The sequence below is a fragment of the Metopolophium dirhodum genome, chromosome 8 (genome assembly GCF_019925205.1).
Source record: "Metopolophium dirhodum isolate CAU chromosome 8, ASM1992520v1, whole genome shotgun sequence".
Taxonomy (NCBI): Eukaryota; Metazoa; Arthropoda; class Insecta; order Hemiptera; family Aphididae; genus Metopolophium; species Metopolophium dirhodum.
This window is the reverse complement of record NC_083567.1, coordinates 19,429,054-19,451,618: the sequence shown is the minus strand read 5'-3', so window position 1 is coordinate 19,451,618 and position 22,565 is coordinate 19,429,054. Positions and strand designations below refer to the sequence as shown.

The 22,565-nt window shown below is 31.5% G+C and overlaps 3 protein-coding genes across 5 annotated transcripts in view; 2 read left to right on the top strand and 1 right to left on the bottom strand.

Annotated features, from left to right (window-relative positions):
• Positions 1-22,565, top strand: part of LOC132950227 (leucine-rich repeat-containing protein 4B-like) — a 355,161-nt gene that overhangs the window by 83,078 nt on the left and 249,518 nt on the right. The gene's annotated exons all lie outside the window — the stretch shown is intronic.
• On the top strand, positions 14,685-16,326 carry LOC132951122 (uncharacterized). Its single transcript, XM_061022838.1, has 3 exons — positions 14,685-15,801; positions 15,859-15,921; positions 15,981-16,326. Exons 1-3 carry the CDS (start codon positions 15,094-15,096, stop codon positions 16,284-16,286), a joined length of 1,077 nt encoding a protein of 358 aa, XP_060878821.1. The 5' UTR covers positions 14,685-15,093; the 3' UTR covers positions 16,287-16,326.
• LOC132951358 (uncharacterized) lies at positions 16,456-17,703 on the bottom strand. Its single transcript, XM_061023175.1, has one exon. The coding sequence runs from the start codon at positions 17,701-17,703 to the stop codon at positions 16,456-16,458; it is 1,248 nt and encodes a 415-aa protein (XP_060879158.1).

Below are 22,565 nucleotides of genomic sequence, written 5' to 3'. Positions count from 1 at the left end.
TATAGGTAGGCATTGCATATAGTTATAATTTAGTAACGATGATGATCAGGGGCAGATTGGCCCACTAACCATTGTAGTATAGTATAGGCCCTTGTACTACGGGGGCACGGGGCCCTTCATTCAAAATCACCAAGGGGCCATAATTAAGAGATAGCACATCTTAAATATTTATTAACTTCAATTGTAATTTCTGAGTTTTATAATAATTTCTAATTTTATAGAAGACTATAAAATATAAATCGATACTCTTTGATAATATATTATTTGTGTAATTACAGTTGAAATTATGTTATTTTTATGGTAAAAAACTATATTCTCCTCGGAGTTTTTCAGAACATGCAGCCTTCTATATGATTGGAGGTTAATAGGTTTTTACAGGCACAGCCCGCCCCTAATGATGATGATAAAATATAATATATCATAAACTACTTCTACTGTTTGGGACTGCCACGAAACTTGCGAGAACACATCTTATCCACCACGAGGACGTATAATAATATTATAATATAATATAGATTAGAATAATATAGTGTATATAAGCTGTACAGACCCCGTCGCGTTCATCATGCTCGTTTATTCTTGCATGTTCTCAATAATACCTATTCTTTTTCTGAAAATGTGCAATCGCGGCGTGCTGCTCGTACGTAATTGTACATAATGCCAATAATAATAATGACAATAACAATGACGTTACGAACCTTATGAGGGAAAACCTTACGCTAGTCGTATAGGTTTCCGCGGAGCCAGTCGCCGATGCTGCGAGTCGATTCCATCACGAAACTTTCTACAAACACTATACAACGACTATACAACTACAACTTACTTCCGGCACAAAGTGTTCGTCTCATGACATTGATCGTGTGTGCATTTAATATACTCAAGATGTATACCGAACGTCATGTCGGTGAATCGTGACGACAAGAGTGTCACTGCTGCTGCGGTGGTGTGGACGGATGTGGTAGGTGAGAATAATATTCGCCCCGAAACGAATCGTGTTGGCTGTCGATTTCTGCTCGGTGTCAACACCTATTTTATTTCTGAAAACCTGGAACGGCGGCGTGCGCGTACGTAATATATTTGATTATATACAGCGTGTATCTATCATAGGTACCTTATATACATAATAATGAAAATAATAATAATAATAATAATAATAATGGCGTTCCGGACTTTTTGAGAGAACATCTTCCGCGAGTCGTCGGTGCCATACTGTTGCCGATGCCGCGAGTCGATTCCATCACAAAACTTTTTACAAAAACTTTACAACAACTATATACAACTACAAATTCCTGCCAGTACAAAGTGTTCGTATCATGATATTTCTCGTGTGTACATTAAATATGCGTACGATGTAAACCGAACGTCAAGGCGTATCGTCGTATCGGCTAATCGTTACGACGAGAGTGTCACTTATGCGGCGACAGTAATATTTATCCCGAAATGAATCATTGTCCGTAAATTTCTATGGCCGTATCAATATTTTTTTCTGAAAATCTGCAACTGTGCGTGCGTGTTATCATTGATTACAAATACCGGTATTATAGGTGTATATTATGAATATGAAAATAATAATAATGGTTGCTGGGGTTCTCTATAGAAGGCTGCGTAGAGGTAAAAATGCTAGGGAAAGACTACACGAATGGAGTATATGCAGTAAATAATAAAGGACCAAAGGTGTAGTACTTTCTAGAAATAAAGAGGAAGGTAAGTAACATGGAAGAGTGGAGAATTGCTAGGAACCAATCTCAGGATTGAATACAAAATAGAGAGTCATTAATATACTCATGGTGTATACTGAACGCCATTGTGTATCGTCAAGTGATGGTCACCAGTGAATTATTGGGAGAGTGTCACCACAATGGGTTGGAGGGACGCGGTAACAATAATAAACGCCCCGAAACTACAATCGTTCGCCTATGAATCGAATATATTTAGTAATTTTGTTTTTTGTCGTTTTTACTTAATTCAACCTACGATAGTGGAGTTTCATCTTTCGGAAAAAATTATCAATTAATATAATATTCTAACCTAACTTAAACGTACTAAAATCCGATAATAAAAATTCTGTACTAAAATACATAGAAGTGCCATTGCGCCTATATTGAACTAATTACAATAATAATTATTATTAAAACCAATAGCAACCATTTATAAACGAAAATGTCCATCGTATATCTCAAAATCCCCGTTTGAGCACCTCCCCGGGTTGGACCTACCGGGTCCAATTGTGAATCTAAATCATCCCGTGAACCACTCAAACACAAAAAATTCCGTCAAAATCGGTCCAGCCGTTTAGGAATGCATAAAGAACAGACAAACATTCATTTATATATATATATAATATATATAGTAAATTTCACACAGAGACTTACAGCAAACGGAAATCGAATATTTTTTTTGTATAATATAATATGGTTGTCGTTGGTAATAGAAAATAAAATAGGTAGTTATTACTTATTATCATTGGATATAACTAATTAATTAGCAATCTACCGGAAATGTAACAAGTTTACTATCTTAAAAAAGATAAATAGGTATTATAATATTATATATATATTTGATTGTTTTTATTCATTATATCCCAGTCTTTAAATACGATGCTTAAAAAAGGTTGTAATAGCGTAGAAATAAGATAAATAAAAAAAACGTCTTCTGTCGATAGTTATATTAAAATTAGATGTTAAAATAGTAAAGTTACGCTATTACCTTCCTCCAGGTGTTTGGAGGGCTCTCGAGATCGTGTATTTGAGAATTAGATCAAATACACCGTACAATATAAATTTTATGTAAAAAGCACATATAATGTAATAACTGTAGTCAATATAAAATATCATTACAAGGTCAAAGTCGAACCCGCCTTCAAAAAGTTAATGATGAGCCAGTTCGAGGAGACACCGTAGATATTCAACTAATAATAAAAATAAACAAGTTAAGAAAGCTCACTCTGCAAGCGTGCTAAATTCCCGGTTTCTAAACCTATTTTAATACAATGCGATAAATTGTGATACCTACAGTAACTACTGACAGTAAATAAATAATAATCAACAATATATTTAGTGTGTCAAAAATCGTAGGTCGTAACTATGTACTGACAATAAATTATAAATAATTAAAAGTCCAAAATACATATACTTACCTACCTAGTACCTAATAATGTCAACTGCAATCATAATTGTGTACTGGTAAGGATAACTAACGGACGGACACGACGGGGATATAAGGCGTTCTGAACATATTATGCATTGTGTTTAGAACAACAATATTTGTTTGATTACCTATCACTCCACGCCACTTTTGTCCACTGACACACCTAGTAATAAATAATAATTGTATAATAACGACTTATGGTATAACGTCATGGGTTTACAGTTTGGCCTTAGTGGTGACTTATTATAGAGGTAGGTCGAAGTCCCGTTTTGGTCGGGAAGTGGATCTCGCTATATTTACAATGCATATTAATAATATATTTCTTCAACCGTTCTCGTGCGAGTCGTATAGAAAAAGTCACTTAGTGCCTTTTAATAGAAATCCCTCGATTAAGTTCCATTTCATTTTTAAATCGTTTTATAGTCAAGACGGTCTCTCTCGCGTAAACTATTTATTATAATAATATGACTGAATACTGTACGTTTAATAAATCCATTACGGTATGGAATTGAAAATGGTAAACTCGACTTATATTATACATAAAATTATAATGTATACACTCTCTTTAGTTATCGTAAAATCCACATTAAATTTCCATTAATTGCAATTTCAATGCTTTCGGTTAAGTCAACAACAGACTTTAACTACTACGGTTCGGATCAAGTATTATATACACAGCAGCTGTTAAGTGATTAAATCTTTAATTTTTATAATCGACCAATTTTCAAAGATGATACCATTACCATCGCTATAATATTTACATTGTGCAGAACCGACGACGACTTTTCGTCGTAAGGTTAAATTTAAATATTTATGTTATGCAAATAATCGCATTATTTTATTAGGTAGGTACGTGTGCATACTATTCAACACGATTACATATTTACAATAATCTATAATATCACCAATTTGAACAAATTTATATCACGTATCCACTTTGATAGCGTACGATGGTTACACTCTATAAACATTGCCGGTTAATATTATAGCGGACATATTTTTATTAGGTCAAAGTTAAAATTGTTTTTATCTATCGATTGGTCGTCTGTGGACTATTTGAAAAATTAAGATAATATTATTATAACCGTTTGAAATTATTTTTGGAACTATTGCAAATTATTTTTGGATTATATTATAATATTATATTATTATAGGCACTCTGTAGCATATGTTACGCATCACTTTCGTGTAATTATCAATACAAAATACACCAATTCCATGTTATAATTTCTTCGCTGCTCCCTCGTACATAGGTAATATTATGTATCTTCACCTAACGACACGCTCCATTATGACACGAACCATTATTACCGAAAGCAACTTTGCTACATTTTCATAATTTCTGATATAAAAGATTCCGAAATAAACATCCGAATAGTCCAACCCCCTCTCCACCTGCTTATACTTGAAATATTCCAACATGGATCCGTAAACGTAAATTAAATCAACCAATTGAATCCTGAGTCGACGAATGGACATTTTACTCTCACAGAGTATGATTGTTTTATTATTAATAAATGAATGCACGGACTTTTTAGTTTTCTACTTTTCTCTGTAGTTGTATACCTATTTTGAATATTATTTGAGTATTTTCATACGGTAATAATAAATTTGTTGATACTAAATAATATACACCAATTATGTAGAGAATGACACAATATGACACATTGATCAACAACATATTATTATGAAATAATACTGATAATAATAATTATGAAAAGTAAACGTTAAGTAATTTACATATTATGCAGCAGACATTTTATATAATATAAACGACACCATAAAACAATTATTGTTATTAATTTCGATATAATGGTACTATATTGTTATCTATTATTATAACCGATGACGTATATTAGAGACATATTAATAATATGATCTATTATTACAAATATAATATACAAACAGACGCTAAAATGTTACCTATACTAGACGGATTTCCGGTGAGTGCGTATTATATACACAGCTATATTATATTTAGGTATCTGGTAGATGTATGCATATTATTATAACCGGGTTTCGTGTGCTACAAACCCACATGGTACCTTACATAATATAATACGCTATGCATAGGTACCGTATTATTTATGAATTTCATTGTTAGGATAAAATATATAAGACATATGTAGGTACTCGATAAAGTGACCCACAAACAACATTTTCAAATTCAAGCGGCTCTATTATTATACTATAGTTGTGGGAAGTTTGTTGTTATTATTCGTACGTGTCAACATCTACTGATTTTAGTCACAAGTTAATATACTGCAGACATTAAACATTTTAATAATTATTATTGTTATATTATAATATAACTGCATCTAATCGTTGAAACCTGCATCCATCTGTGATCTGTCGACACCTGTGTGATATAGTGACTATCGATATAGTTCAAAATTGAACACCTATTAGTAACTGGTGAATGGTGATATAATTTTTTGATATACCTAGTTCAAAATTGAACTTGGAACATGACGTGACATAAAATATAAATTTACATGGTGACTCTGGTAATGGATACCATTACGTCATAATATTTATTCTTTAAAATATTTAGTCGTTATTGGAAGCATAATGATTTAAATTAGATACAAAACTGGGACACTTAACACCGAGTAATAGGGGTGACATTGTTGTGATATTTAATAAATCTACGCACACACGTCAAAAAATTATCCAATTTGTCTTATAATCTAACACACTTAAACACTAGAAAATATCAGCATCGACGTTTGTCGAATTCGGACCAAAAAATATTATATGTATATTGTGATATTGAAATAAAAGTTAGAAAAAAAAAATTGATCGTTGTAGCAAAGTGTTTGGAAAAAGTTCTGGTTGATGTTTTTGCAAACGCATTGTTGAATACACTCTTTTTCCCAGACAGCATTGTGTTTTTGACACTTCTTTCATTTTGTTTTTATATTGATCCCCTACGCGTGTATATTATGTGTTAAATCATTTTTTCCATTAAAACCAACTTACACGTTAAATTCAAATAGTAATTAAAAAATTCATTTTAAACACTAGCTAATTACACAAAGGAATTAAAAAATATTTCAAAATATAGTATATGTACCTAGCTAGAATTAGTTTAATTTTTTTCTGACAAATTAATTATCTTAGATAGACATTTTATTATACAATACAATTAAGGAGTTAAGTTTTTTTTCCAGTGCTTTTACTCTTCTAATTTCAATTTTGGAAATTTACAATAAAATTATATCATGGTACCTACTTTAAAGTCTCCAATCTTTATCACGGTATAATGCAGGTGTGCAGGTGCTATTTGTTCATACAAAGAATGCAAAACATATTATATATATTTTTTTTTTCATTGAATGTTCAATTTAAAATGAATTTGTTTTTGTGACACTTTATGAGCGATTGCTATTGTTTTTATTATTAATTTTGAGACAGGTTATCATTCGTGTTTTTGTCATAAATACAAATCTCTCCATATTTCTTATCTTGCAAACACAACTATTACTTATTGGAATTATACGTTTACATTATCGTTTCATCGTTACAGTATTAATCATGTATAGTTTTTATCGGCAGGCACTGATAAAAAAACGAGTCGAATTGTAAAATAGTTTTATCATAATATTTATTAAAAATCATTTGATTCATCCGGTTCTGTATAAAATTTATTTTGGAATGCCATGACCAGATCATCAATATTTTATAATACTTAAAAAATTTATAAAAATTCCCTCGAACATTTCACCAAACATGTATGATTTAGTTTGGTTATTTTTCAGCAAGTCGTTGTACGTGTATTTCGTTTTACTGGCCAATAATAATCGCACCATTACTGTTTTAACGTTGCAATGCATTTATTTAATTTGATATTTATGATCGAAGTATTTTTGTGCATTACCTCATTCCGAACAAAATTTTCGAGATATTTAATTTATTTAAAACCTGAACCTGAAATTAAGCACGTAAACCTAACGATGAAGATGATAATAATAATAAGTAATAAGTAATAGCATTTGTGTTCCAATTGAAATGGAATTAAATTTAGAATTAATTCAACACATCTCAATATACTTTTTAGTAATAGAATAATTTATTTACAAAGAGATGAAAAGAGCCAGGAAATGATAATTTCATTTCAATCGGTATTTCACTAAATTCAATCATCTTTATGTAGGTACACATCAATACACTTATGTTATGTACAATGTACTTATGTATTTACAAGAAATTTGTTTTCGATATTTAAAATAAATACGATAAAATATATTAATCATTCTTACACACTAATATAGTTTATACGTTTTGTAGAACATACTGTAAGTCTGTGAGTCGATTTGTATTAAACATTTTCATTTATTTGGCCATGGAAATAACTTAAATATTGCATAATGTCAAAGTTAAATTTGTACAAGCAGTACGTAATATGTACACATTATACATTTTGTGTATTATGTACATTTGTACTTACCGTAAGTCGGTTCAAATCATCAGCCCACCCCTACTTTCATACGATAGGCGTGGCGTTCATTAATTCAATGGTACCCTTCGTCTGTTTTTTATTCACTTTTGAAAGCGTCATATTCATTGAAAAAAAAGACCACTTCTCATTGCGAGTGGAGCGAGCGAGCAAGCAAGCAACTCTGGACTTAACTACCGCGGATTATGTTAAAACCAGATAATGCACTTTGGGTTAGAACAAAAGGTTTTCAAATAATGTGTTCCGATTGGGACAACTCTGAACGGTGTAAAATAAATATTCCGGGAATATGAGGAATTATCTATACAGGGTGTAACAGGAAGATCTGAAAAATGAAATAACTTTTGTTCTGGCCAATATTTTTTTACTATACATTTTTTTATACATGATTTACACACGATTGCTCTACACCCTACACGTATAGTAAAACATTTTTTATTTTTATAAAAGAAGTGTTCAGTAGCGATACAAACCTTTTGCACTGTAAATTATATAGTGTACATTTTTTTTGAAAATGTTGATGATCCTAATTCAAAATTCTAATGAGTAGTTTCTTAGTTATTGATATGTTTTTACCTACCAAGGTTAACAGTCCTTAGAAATGATTTCACAAAAATATAAAATATACGTAATATTAAAACTGGAATTAACTATACTTGGGCCGTTTTTACAAGTTATTAATGCCAATAGATTAATATTAATGATTACAATTTTCAAATTACTGTATATCCCCCATAATATCATATAAATCCATTATTTATCCTTAGAACACAAAGTTAAATACCTAACTCAAAAACTACTCGTACGAGTTTTGATTTTGATATGTCTAATTTTTCAGAAATATTATCCACTGAGTAATTTACAGTTTGAAAGAGGAGTTTTCATTTAAAAAAAAAACAGAAGTTATTATATACACAGGATACTCCTTAGCAGTACAAAAAATCTCAATAATTTGAAAATATAGTCTTAAAGTATATATTTTTAAAATTTCTAAAAATTAGATTTTAAACAACAACATCATTGAAGAAGATAAAGGGGATGATTATGCTTATTGAATCGCTCTTTATATTAGAGTCGTTGTCCTGACGACTGACTGACTGAGAATCAACGTACAGTCTAAACCATATAATAGGTAGAGACTTGGCATTTTGACAGTACCTTTGTTCTATGATGTAAAAGCGCACAAAGAAAGGATTGTACAAAATTCTAATTTACAATATGTGGTCATGCAAGGGTTATTAGATTCAAGATGGAAATTCAAAATTTCTGTTTGCTTATAAATAATAATGTTGCTAATAATTCCTAGTTTAACAAAACTAAATAGACGCATACTTTTAACCCACAACATATATCTCCCATTAAAGCTTTTATTTGTGAGTCGTAGTCATTGTGTTGATATTTTTCGACTACCTTATAGAAAGAAATAAAAGGAACACAATCTTATTATGATCCTCAAAACACCTAAATGAACATTTTAGTTGCCTAATAATTTAATGCATTTTTGTGAATGATATTATAATATGTAGTTAAACACAATATAAATACAACATATAGTTATATTTACTTCTGCTAATGACCCAGTGAAACTAGTATTCATTCAAGTTTCTCTCAGGTATTTGATATTTAATAAACACTATGATCAGAAACTCGTTTTTTTTAATTGGTATGCTATTGAATATAAGTCGATTGACATTGTTATGTGATTTAGTCGAGTTAAGTTCAAATAATGCCACTTTAATAGACAGTAACAACAAACTAACAAAATTATTGAAATTTCCATTACAAATTCATTAATCATTATATTAATAATATTTATGTGTGACGTGAGGTTATATCGTAGATATTTACCGTATGCAATATTATAATCACGTCAACTACACAAATCTATTGAAAATGTATGGTAACTGGTTGTAACAGTCAGTCTGTAGAATAATACCCCTTAGAAAACGCTACAGAAAAATCGATTGTCAGATAATTCCAGCAGTTCGATTCCAAGATGATGGAAGAAGATCAAGGGGTAGGATGTGGATAAATGAATGTCCCCAATATACCACCAAAGTACCGATCAGGTAGAAATCAAGAATATTGAAAAAAGGATTTCAAACTATTCTTGTCGACAAACCTCATCGTCTGTGTGATGTCTACCTGCTACACTTATTGATCGCCGTGAGAAGCCGAGGGAACCGAAACACTGAAAAGTGTTTCCACTAAACTATGAGATAAAAACTTATGTTTCCTATTATAGATTGTTACCATGCAGCGAGTATATTATTACTTTTCAATCTTATCAAAATAAAATAAAAATAATTTTTTTCAGAATTAATAATATTATATTACAAAATGCAATTATTTGAATTAATGCGATACACACATTATCACGTATTTTTAAATATATTATTGCTTCTACTAATCTCCGTTTCCGCCGTTGTACGTATATCATCAATTATGATTCATCATACTGTCTATTTCCTGACTTTTACCGTATCAGTTTTCAATTTTGTATACTTGTGATAGCGTGCATGCATTCTTATGTAATATGTAGGCAAGGGCGGATTAACCCTAGGCCACCATGGCATGTGCGCAATATTTTTTGGGGCGACATTTTTTAGTTAATTTTTACTTTTTAGTTTTTCATAATTTCATAATTATATTTACCTAAATTTCTATTTATATTAAATTTTTACTGTATACGACTTGCATGGAACTGGAGAATGGCTCACGTAGTCACGTCGCAGTAATGTTTTAATTTATTTGACCACTTAAATCAGTACCTTCCTGGCTACCTATAAGAAAACATCAATTACAATATTAAAGATTAAACATGGGAGCACGCCAATGTACGGGGTGCTAGTGTTGTAGTGCCTAGGGGTGAAAAAATGGTAAGTCCACCCCTGTATGTAGGTATGTACTAAACGTTGTTGTGTGACTCCATTCGAGAAAAAACGGATCTGTTGTTGCACATCGTGTCATTTTTTGTTGTTGTTTTTTCTTTACACGTCTTTTTAGTATAGTGTTTTTTTACTAATTTCGCCTTCGAGTTACCACTAGAAGTTACTGGTCTACCACCGTCAACTACGTGTATCACCGCCATCACTGCATTGCCACTGATCTCAAGGTTTTTAATATTTTTTTATAATAAATTCAATTAAATTGTATTATTTTTAGTAGAATTCTAACCGTTAGCTGGCCATTACATATTTCCCTTTTATTTGCGTTTAAGTGGTTTTGTGTCAATAGTAGACCTTCGATCTGTTTGTATTATTTCTAAAGACCTAATGAATAAGTAGTAAGTACCTATATTTTTTTCAGTGAAATATCGTGCAGTAAATAAATTTAAATATTTAATGTTTAAACTTAAAAATAATATATGACTTACAACAGGCAAAGTCCGGTACCTACTTCGAACTGATTTCATAATACTAGTGTTTAACATTTAAAAAAATAAATCTATAAAATACTGCCATTTCGCGTTCAAATTACAATAAACAAATAAAATACAATTGGTATTTTATACTAACGTGGAACTGTTGGAGTTTTTATCTCGGACATACCATAATTTTTATTATAATAAATACAAATACCTCATATCAATTATCAATGTAGTACTGATGTTTTGAACTATTTAAAACAATATTTTCTGGACCAGATTGGCGTTATGAAATTTTTAGTAAATGATGTATACGCCTTGACTAATTTACCGTGATGGATGGAGAAATAGAAATAATTATGGTTTTATTAATGACGCCAGTTTACCCTTTTCGAGACAGCTGCAAATTGAAATATGGAGGTCAGTGATAATAAAACCATAGCGGGTGGAAATATATTATGAATATGCTGTACAAAATATCGTAGGTACATACACTATTCGTGGTGGTATGACTATTGCTTTCCTATGAATATATATTTTGATAGTAATTAAACATGGTAAAAATCTTCAAAAGATTTGAACTTTAAATGCTTATAAATAAAAACTGTGAATAAGGGTTTTTAATTTTTTTCGTCTGCCTTTAAAACAATAACCTAAGAGCCTTCTATTAAATTTTCAAGCTTTTTTAACTAACAAATAAAATGTTATTGATATTTATAGAAAAAAAATGGAAACTGAAAATGCCCGTAAACAGCTCAAAATAAGTCAAAATATTTGGAAAATGTTATGGTGTATATAATATGCTCATATAAATATACAGTCAAAATTTTATGTACCTACGATCATTTGTTTTAGAGTTGCACCAAAAGCCAAAATCGATTTTCTCGAAAACAGATTTTGCGTGAAAATTCCCGTTTTTCCATAATTTTTCTTTTGTTTTTCACGTCGCATTTGAAAAATACTGGAAAATTAGTAACTGTTGAAGCAAATCCAAGCTTTTTTACTGTCCTAAAAGGTGATGACAGACACAAAAAAAAAATTTAAAAAAAAACACACATCATTGTAAAATCAATACATTCATCGCTTCGCTCAGAATCTAAAATTGAATATCTTATACATATTTTATAATACAAAATGCTTAATAAATATTAAATAATTAAATTTTCAAACATTAAATAAAATTTGACCTTATTTGGATAAATGAAATAAAAACTATTATTTACATTGTCTTTAAATTCGGATGGAGCTTAATGCATTTGAATAGTTCTTCAAAACGGAGCTTTAATTTAAAATATTTTTTTTTTATATTAGATACACCGTCTGTGCAAAAATAAATAAAATATGCAGAAATTATTTTAAATTAAAAATGTATATTAAATGCTGGAACGTGATAAAAGATTAGAGCTTCCATTGACAACACTTTTAAATAACGAACTTTGGTTTTAATTATATATTTCTTTTAATTATTATAATTATAACAAAATATCGCATGATAAAATACTGAAAAACAGCTACCGAGAGTCTTTAGGATGGTATTGCGTATAGAAAGATCAATGGTAATAGAAAAAGTAATCGTAAAAAAATATTCAAATATCAAGAACGTCTAGACATTAATATACATTTTTTATTTGGTGTGAGTGGAAATGTGCAATCTTAGAAATTTGACAACATTGTACTATGTTTTTACTAATTGTATATTTTATAAAATTTTTTTTTTTAAGAAAACACTCGTCACGTCAAAAAGAACTAACGACCAAGAAACTATTATTTTTACATAGTTTCGACAAACTAAAATCGATATTAATTTTAAAAATGTATTTGTTTATTTTACTATTTCTTATTATTATATATTTTCTTACCTTTTTAAACAAGAATCAACATTTTTTGTTTTAGATTCAGAACTATACAATTTTATTTCTCTGAGAATGTTGATTGATAAGAATGTAATTTCGAACATACAGTATGAATAATCAACTGCTCGTTCAAAATTCTATTTTTGTTGATACAAATTTTCAAATGTTAAGCTTTGTAAAATGAAATAGAAATTCTTAAGATGTTATTCAATAAATAAAAAACCTATAGTGATAATGGTTGAAAAAGTGAAGAATAATATAATCTGTTTTTTAAAAAAAAATGTTATTTTATAGTGAATTTAAATTATATAAAAACACGTTATAAATAAACGTTTATAATTTTGAAGATAATGAATATTTAAATAGATAAAGGATCACCAGTATACTTGTTTTCAAAAAAATTTACGAAACGTCAACATATTATTATTATTATTTTTATTTTTATCATCAGTTTGAATGATATCTGAAAAAGAACATAAAGCGATTCCAACTGTGTGATGTTTAGTATAAATGTATAATATCGAGAATATTTGTATACATAATATAATGAAGATGATCGATTTATATAAAAAAAAACCTTAAATCAACTGTCAGTGAGACATCAAACATTATCATACCTAAAAATTACAACACATAAATAACTGTCACAATTTGATCATGAGTTTTGTTTTTTTTTTTTTTTAAACATGTAACTTAGAAAACTGCAGTACGTATTTTATATCATTAAAATATATTATAATATATTTTTTTTATACAAATGAATAAATATTAAATACCGAAATTATTAACAAATTTTGTGGGTATAATAACTGAGGTTTGACATTTTAATTCCCCAAAGCGGTAATCGAATACAGTTTTTCATGTCTGTTAAAGTTCTATCTGATGATTTATTTCTGTGAGAATATTAAAAAAGTTTTCATTTATATTACGGGTCTACAGCATCCGACTGTTAATAACGATTAAGGTTAGTTTTTTTTTAAAAATATAGTTTACAACTCTTCCGAGTTATATGGAACAAAACAATTATTACAATTTTAGCATACTTTAAATATAAACATAATGTCATATAAATCACCGGCGTAATTTTTCTTAAATTTTGAGTAGTTGAAATTTAAACTAAAATAAAAACATTTCATAACCAACAAAATATATGTATTAAATTGTTGGTTTTTTTTAAGAGCTCATTATAGTAGGATAAAAAAGACAGTTCCAAAACCTGAACCTGCAGGCGTTTCCCTATACCGCCTTGCTGAACCCTGACACCCGGTTCCAGACCCTCTGCTGAACCCTCCGCCTTGCTGAACCCTCCGCCGACGGCTGATTCCACCACCGGTCGCGCACGTGCGCGAGATACCCCCCGCCCCTCGCCGCTACCCCTTCCCATATGGCCGCCGCCCGGGGAAAATAATTGAAAAATTTTTTTTGCCGGACTGGGATTCGAACCCGGACCCGTTGGTTGATGAGCGATCACCGTACCACTGCGCCACCCCGTTACATATACTTATTATTAATAACTAGCCTTATTTAACTTGTAATAATAATATACCGTCAACGTGCATGACTTATATCTGCGTTATCATATCTGCGTTATCATATCTGCGTTATCATATCTGCGTTATCATATCTACGTTATCACATTACTTCTTCCCCTATCGAACTTGTAATAATATACCGCGAACGAGTGTATATCATATCTACGTTATCACATATATCCTTAACTTGTAATAAAATATACCGCGAACGAGTTTATATCAGTTATCATATCTACGTTATCACATATATCCTTAACTTGTAATAATATACCGCCAACGAATGTATAGCTGCGTTATCGCATTATTTTAATATATATGTAATATTGTTCTCCACTTTAAATATTATATTCCCAAAATTATTAAAATATATACATATCTGTTTGTAAACGTCGACAGCCTTAACGAACATATGGCAACTAACCCTCCTATAGTCAATCAATTGTAAGCGTTAACGGACATGTAGCTGCATGCAACATCCCTGCAGGGACATGTAGATGTTCCTCCCTCCAAATGATATTCAATGTATACGTTAAATACCATAAAATAATATCAGTCGCTCTACATCCACCCGAGTGTCTACTCTGTCCGTGCGTTCATCTCGTTTTAAAATAAAAATATTTTTTCGGTGTTTAAAATAAAATAATTTTTTGGTGTTTAAAATATTTTTTCGGTGTTTAAAATAAAATAATTTTTCGGCGTTTAAAATAAAATAATTTTTCGGTGTTTAAAATAAATATGGCTGGACCAGTCGCAAATATGGCTAATATTTGGAAGAAGAAGCCTTTTAAATATACTCCACCATCACCGCCAGCTAATCTCATCGATTGTAGTAATTTAACTATCGATTTCGCGGCTCGTAAGTTTTTAAACATTGGACTAGACCCTACCGATGAATTCAATACCAGGATACATATTATAACAGCTTCACGTTATGTAAATATTCCTGTCGACTTTCTAAATCGAATATTCAGACTTATGGGAAACATTCTATCGTTCATACTCGATCAACCAGAAAAATATAAACGAAAATTATTTTTGGAGACAGACTCAATTTCATTATCTAGTATGGTGTATCAATCGGAGAATACACTCGTTATAGAATCAAAAATTCAAGACGGTTGTCGTGTTTTGTTAAATCGTACCGACCTATTACTCTTGCAAGATTTAGAATCTACCATTTCTGAGATCATCGATAGAAAATCTATTATAATTAAACCAATTGTAATACATCAAATTGATCTAATCGCGTCATTCTTAAAAACAAACTCGATGTTAAAACACTCGACACTCGAAATAATGAGAAACCGTGTGAGAAACGTCAATAATGATTTCATTTCAATACACGTTATTGGTGAGAACGACTACATTTTCACAAGTCAGTTAAAATTATATGCAACTGATTGTATCGTTCAAAAATGGATGGAAAAATTGGAAAAAGATGAGGTACGAATATATTATATTATCATTATTATGTTATATTAATAAATTTAATTTTTACAGGGATACAATGGTCAGTGTTCATTAGTTTATTCTCCGCCATCGTTTAACAGTTTATATGGACAGGTAATAAACAGTTTTTAAATTTAACCCACAAAACATATTTTAATTTTAAATATTTTTAGGAAAATCTGCCATTAATCTCGCCCTTATCTCCACCGACACAAGAGAGCCACGTCGAAAACATGGAGTATTCTCTACCCACACAGGAGAGCCCCGTCGAAAACATGCAGTATTCTCTACCCACACAGGAGAGCCCCGTCGAAAACATGGAGTATTCTCTACCCACACAGGAGAGCCCCGTCGAAAACATGCAGTATTCTCTACCCACACAGGAGAGCCCCGTCGAAAACATGCAGTATTCTCTACCCACACAGGAGAGCTTCACCGAAAACGATGGACCATTTGGACCACAGTATATATATAACTAATTTTATTTGTACTATTGTAATTTTTGTGTAAAATAAAAAAACAACCGTGATATTTAAAAAACAAGTCTTTTTATTTATTAGTCATAAGGTTTTATTATATAAGGTTACAATATATATATATATAATACATTCATATATATTTGAAAAAAAAAAAATATAATGTACATTTTTATAATTTTCTAACATCACCACTAAACGGGTTATAAGTTATAATCTGGTCATGTAATATTAAGCAATATGCTGCAGTCTTTTCTGGTATAACTGTATCCGTTTCAAATTCAATACGTAGATCTACGGTCGACGACTTTACATTGTCGTTTTGACGTGATAAATCGACAACGATGATTGGAACATAGTTTTGATAAATATGTTTTGATAATAATGGTTCGCAATAGTCTCTCTCATAATACGATTTTTGAAAATCTGTATAGGCCTTATACAAAATACTAGTTGTATTATTTTTAAAATCAGCGCGAAAGTCTTCATATGGATACACTTGAGAATTTAAGTGAACCTTAAGGTTTTTTAGTTGACAGTGATCGAATCGTCCAGCATCGATTTCAATATTTTTTTTTCGATTTGTTTGTAATCCAAACAGTATAAATCTCGGTTTTTCTAGCAAGCTGCTGGACTTTACCGTCCACGAATGAGAAGTATTTCTAGGAAGTATCGGATATTCACACAGGTCCCAAGTTCTGAACGCACACGATAGTGTTCTATGTGAATCTATTACTTTTATCAGCCTTAATTTTTCTCTATCACTAACTCTGATAATAGGCATCTTCCAAGTCACCTTAGTAAGTTCAATCGTAATTTTTTTATTTTTTTCAACGGATGCAGTTGCGCCCTCCCCAACAACATGTATCGCATCCAGGTCGGTAGATGCACGATTTAAAATCAGTTGTTGATTACAATTGAGTAATATTTTTTTATAGTCTTCGCAAAATCCGAATAAATGTTTTAGAGGGATACACCCGGCAAATACATTGTTACTCATAAAGTTTTTATTATCTTCACTATCCATCGCTGAATCCCAGGCGGCGTTCTCCAACGTATTTAAATCGTTTGGAGTATACGAACAGTAGGCTTTCAAACAAGACGAAACTCCCGGTGTTTTTAATTTTTGTATTTCTATTCCGTTTATTTCATATCGCATTTCAGAGAATAAAAATGCTAATCCATTATTCGAAAAACGAACATCTCCAGCAGCATCGGTAGGTTTATTTACTTTCCCCTCGATGTAAATATAACTTTCACACGGTAAAGTGTATGAATCCATATTTAAAATACTTATCCTGATTTCATCGTTATTTGATAAAGACATGTTTGAGTACGGGGTGAACGAATGATAATCCATTTGTGTTATTTTACACTCGTCGACATAGTCGGCCGTAACGTCTAAATACGAGTCATCCATGATTAAACTTGCAACGAACGGAGAAAATTTAAATTATTTTTCGTGAGCTTGGTATTTTTCGGTTTGGAAATAGTTTTTTTCGGTTTCGATATAGATGTCGACTTCTTGACGGCAGACGGTAAACTGACAGGTTTTTTGATTGTACCGGTTTTTATATTAAACTTGAGCGCCATATCCGCGCACTATTTGTAAACGAACTGTTATCGGCTCACCACGCAGATTAATTAAACATTCGTTCTGGTCTTTTAGCACGATATTCACTCTAGATACTGATCTCGTGTTGAGCGCATAAAAAACTAGATGTCTAGGTATTTCAATGATTTTATACCCTGCAGGTACAGATGGATACAGCTCATGTATAGTCTGGCTCGGTGTTCCATCACAGAATGAACCGGTAATCAAGTTACACTCTACTTTTATACAGTTTATTTTCATAATATTAACTATATTTTCCGATTCGTAACTAGATCCAGTGGTGTATACACCCTTTTTAAATCCTAATAATTTGGCTACACTATTTTCAACTGAGAGGTCTACATCGTGACTACACGACATAATACACTTTAATGTTCTACTGTTTGCTTTTAATTCAAACCAGGGGACAGAGTCTGGTAACATTTTTTGTATAATACTCTCCAATTGGTCCAACTCATACGTCCCCGTAGGAATAACTATGTTTTCGTTCTGTCCGATGAAATTTCGGAAACCGATAGTATTGCATCCAGGCTCAATGTTAGGTATCGAATTATTTGTTTGTAAGCTCAAAAGGCATATTTGTGCTGTGCTTTCTACTTCCAACGGTGGAAAAATGTCACATGACAATTCGCTCGAGTTCCCGTTTAATGTTATCGTGTACATGATAAAAATTTTAAACACAAGTGTCCACAGTTTGTAGTATTATATTTCTGTTCTCTGCTATAATTGAAATCGATATTGCATCCGTGAAAATATTTTTGTACTTCTAATGGAGGTGGTAGATTTCCAAAACTATCGTAATATTGTACTTGTTTTCCGATTTTCTTATACGCTACCCAGTGAGTACCTGTACCGTTTTCTGTATCCAAGTTAACAATCGCTGATTCTATTCGTTTACGACGAACAGGTAACCTGTCTCGAGTAAACACGCCGACGAAATGAGGTATTTTAATCAAACGAGCGATTTTTATAAGTTCAAAATCATACAGCGCTCTTCTGGGTAACGTAGTTATTAGTTTTTTTTAGTTTTTCTTGTTTTTGAACCACCACCACCACTTTTATATGGTGTGATTTTATACGAGTTGCCTTTATACGGCGCGACGTATAATCCGCCGCCCAAATGAGATTTCGAATTTCTTTTAAATTCACTAGCCATCTTCACAACGTTGGCAACACCACCAGTCAACGCTCCGAGTGCTGATAAACCAGCAAAAATTGGAATCAGTGGTAGCACCCCACCCTTTTTTGGAATTGTTATAATCCTTGGAATTTTAGTTTTTTTATTTTTGAATGTTTTTCGTGCGATGGTTATACACTTTTTACTTAATTTCTTAAGGTTTTTTTCACCAACATTTTTCTTTATAACGTTTTTAGCTGCTCTGATGGCTGCTTTAAACCCACATCCAGCACCGATTTTACGTTTTGCTTTCATGGCGGTAGTCACGCCCCAAGCTACAGCTTTTTCTTTTAAACTAGAATCTTTAGACTTGAACCTATCCCAGGCTCGCTGCTCTAATATATAGTCTGCCTGGTTACGATCTGTGATAGAGTTACTACGATCGTATGCAATATCGTGGTCTCTACACGCAGTGTCTAAAGGGTTTATTCCTTTATCTCCGCGAGCTAAACGTTTTTTTAAATTTGTACCAGGACCACAATATTGATAACCTAGAGAGAAATATTATTATTATTATAACTAATATAATATACGCATATTATGATCTCACCAGGTACGTGAAGCTCTAATGGTAATTTGTTTATAAGCGTGTTGATAAGACCAGCGCCTTTATTGTTGTACCTCCTTCGAGCGAGTGACATCGTGTACTGATCAAGTTTACTGTGTTACATAGATATTTATTTAAAAAATGAAATTCCTTAAACAAGATATACAACTCACAGTTGAAAATGTGGACCCACCTACTTCGTATAAAAAACAAAGACATGGAACGCTTCTACCTAATACGATAAGATCACTTATCGTAGGTCCTTCGGGTTGTGGGAAAACTAATTTAATATTCACATTATTAACACATATAAACGGTGTACGATTTAACAACGTTTACATATATTCGAAAACATTGGATCAACCGAAATATAAATTATTGAGTGATATTTTATCAGACATTGCTGAAATACAATTATTCACGTTCTACGAAAACGATCAAGTTATTGAACCTGAAAAAGCTTTACCAAACTCTGTGTTTATTTTCGACGATATTATAACTGAAAACCAAAAGATTGCTAGAACTTACTTTTCCAGAGGTCGACATAATTTAATAGATGTTTTCTATTTAGCTCAGAGTTATTCAAAAGTGCCTAAACAACTTTTGCGCGACAACGCTAATTTTATTGTACTATTTAATCAAGATGATACAAATTTAAAGCACGTTTACATGGAACATTGCTCTGGTGATATGTCATATACAGAGTTTAAAGACTTTTGTACTTCATGCTGGCGTAAAGGGAGATTTGAGTTTATCGTCATAAACAAAGACTGTGAACGCGATAATGGACGATATCGTTACGGATTCGATACGTTCGTCGTTATATAAACTGGTGTTTTTTATAAAAACACTTCATTCGTAAATATGTCGCCTAACGACGAAGTACTCGGTGAATTAATTAAAGCCAAAGAAAATATTAAACGCAAGTACACTGCATTAAAACACGGAAAAGCTGATATTCATTCAATAGTAACAGAAACATTAAAGCCGATTATCGAACCATTAAACGATATTCATAATTCGACATCACAACCTCGGGACATAAGTGTTCGAAATATTGAAGAAAATAATACAGAAAATAATACAGAAAATTCTAGAGTTTTTAAAATAAACGAGTTGTTGGATTCATACAGCATAGACAAAACGTACGGTCCTAAATTACGATCGAACGGGGACGCATATTTGGGTAAAAAAGAAATTAAACTTGACGGAAATACATTAATTATTGAAGATATATCATACCCGTTAACACAAGGGCTTGTTAGTTTAATAATCTCGAAAACTCCGAAAATCTATACCACAGACGACCTAGACGCGTATAAGCGCATATTAATTCAGACATCAGCACATTTGACATCAGACGAGAAAAAAATTAAAAAAGGTGGAAATAAATTCACTGATATAATCAAACCATTGTTCCCAACTGGTAGTGGGTTATCTATGAAACTACAAAATAAAAGTATAGTGTACTGGAATGATCCTAATGAGCTAGTCGATCGCTTACGATTACTTTTAGCTTCTCAAGCTGCTGGTAATACAGGGCTTTCCAACGAAATACTTTCAATTTATGAAGAATTGTATGAAGCGGGTTTGATAAAACGAATTCCAAATGTCTAAACGTGACATCGCTTTCGAACTACACAAACCAGCCAGAAAAAATTATACGAGGCGAAGAGTTAATGTGTATGGAAAAAACGATCTATGGCAGGCCGACTTGGTCGAAATGATTCCTTATTCAAAGATTAATGGTGGTTACAAATATTTCCTGGTTGTAATTGATGCATTTACAAAACTTTCTTGGGCGAAACCGTTAAAGAGTAAATCAGGGAAAGAGGTTACTAGCGCTATGGCTACAATATTACTTGATCGGTCACCAAAACTTTTACAAGTCGATAACGGAAAAGAATTTTACAATACGACATTCGACGCGTTGATGAAGAAACATAATATACATAAATATTCAACGTATAGTACAACGAAAGCGTGCATAGCAGAACGCCTGAACAGGACAATTAAAGGAAAAATGTATAGAGAGTTCACTGCACGAGGATCACATGAATGGGTTTCCATTTTACAATCTCTGATTAACGAATATAACAATTCAAAACATAGAACAATAGGTATGACGCCTATACAAGCTGATGCAAATCCTTCTTCAGTGAAATTAAAGCAACGTCAAATTAAAAATGTAAAGATTAAATTTAACATCGGTGATAATGTAAGGATAAGCACGTATAAAGGGGTATTTGCAAAAGGTTATTTACCGAGCTGGTCCACAGAAATATTTAAAATTATAAAAATAAATAAAACTTTTCCTACTACTTATCAACTACAAGATTATACTGGAAAACCGATTGCAGGCTGTTTCTACTCTGAGGAAATTCAGAAAACCATTTACCCAAATGATTATTTAGTCGAAAAAATTATTCGTAAGAAGGGAAACCAAATGTTTGTAAAATGGTTAGGGTTCGATAATTCACACAATAGTTGGATAAATACGATAGACATTAGAAAATAGTGTCAGTCGAGCTATAGGCATGGACGTGTTCGGAAGTTCTCAGGCTGGTGAAACAAATAAATTTGTGACAAATCTTGAAAAGACAATCAAATCGTTTTCGTCTAAATTAGATAAAATCGAACATTTACTTGAAGAAAATCAAAAATCCGTTAATATACAACAAGAACAAACAAAAAAGTTAGAATTAACGTGCATAGAGATTACAGAGCATATGACAAGAGGCGAAGTATCATCACAATATATCAAAGAAAGTATAGGCGAGATTAAAAAAATAATACCAGCTATACTGAGCCGTCTTAACACTATAGAAACTTATTATAAAGACAAGCCATAATGTCTTCAGCCATCATCGATATACAATGTGTTCTTGGAATGGATAATAAATACATGATTAAAGAAATGTCTATTGTAGACACAGAATCATG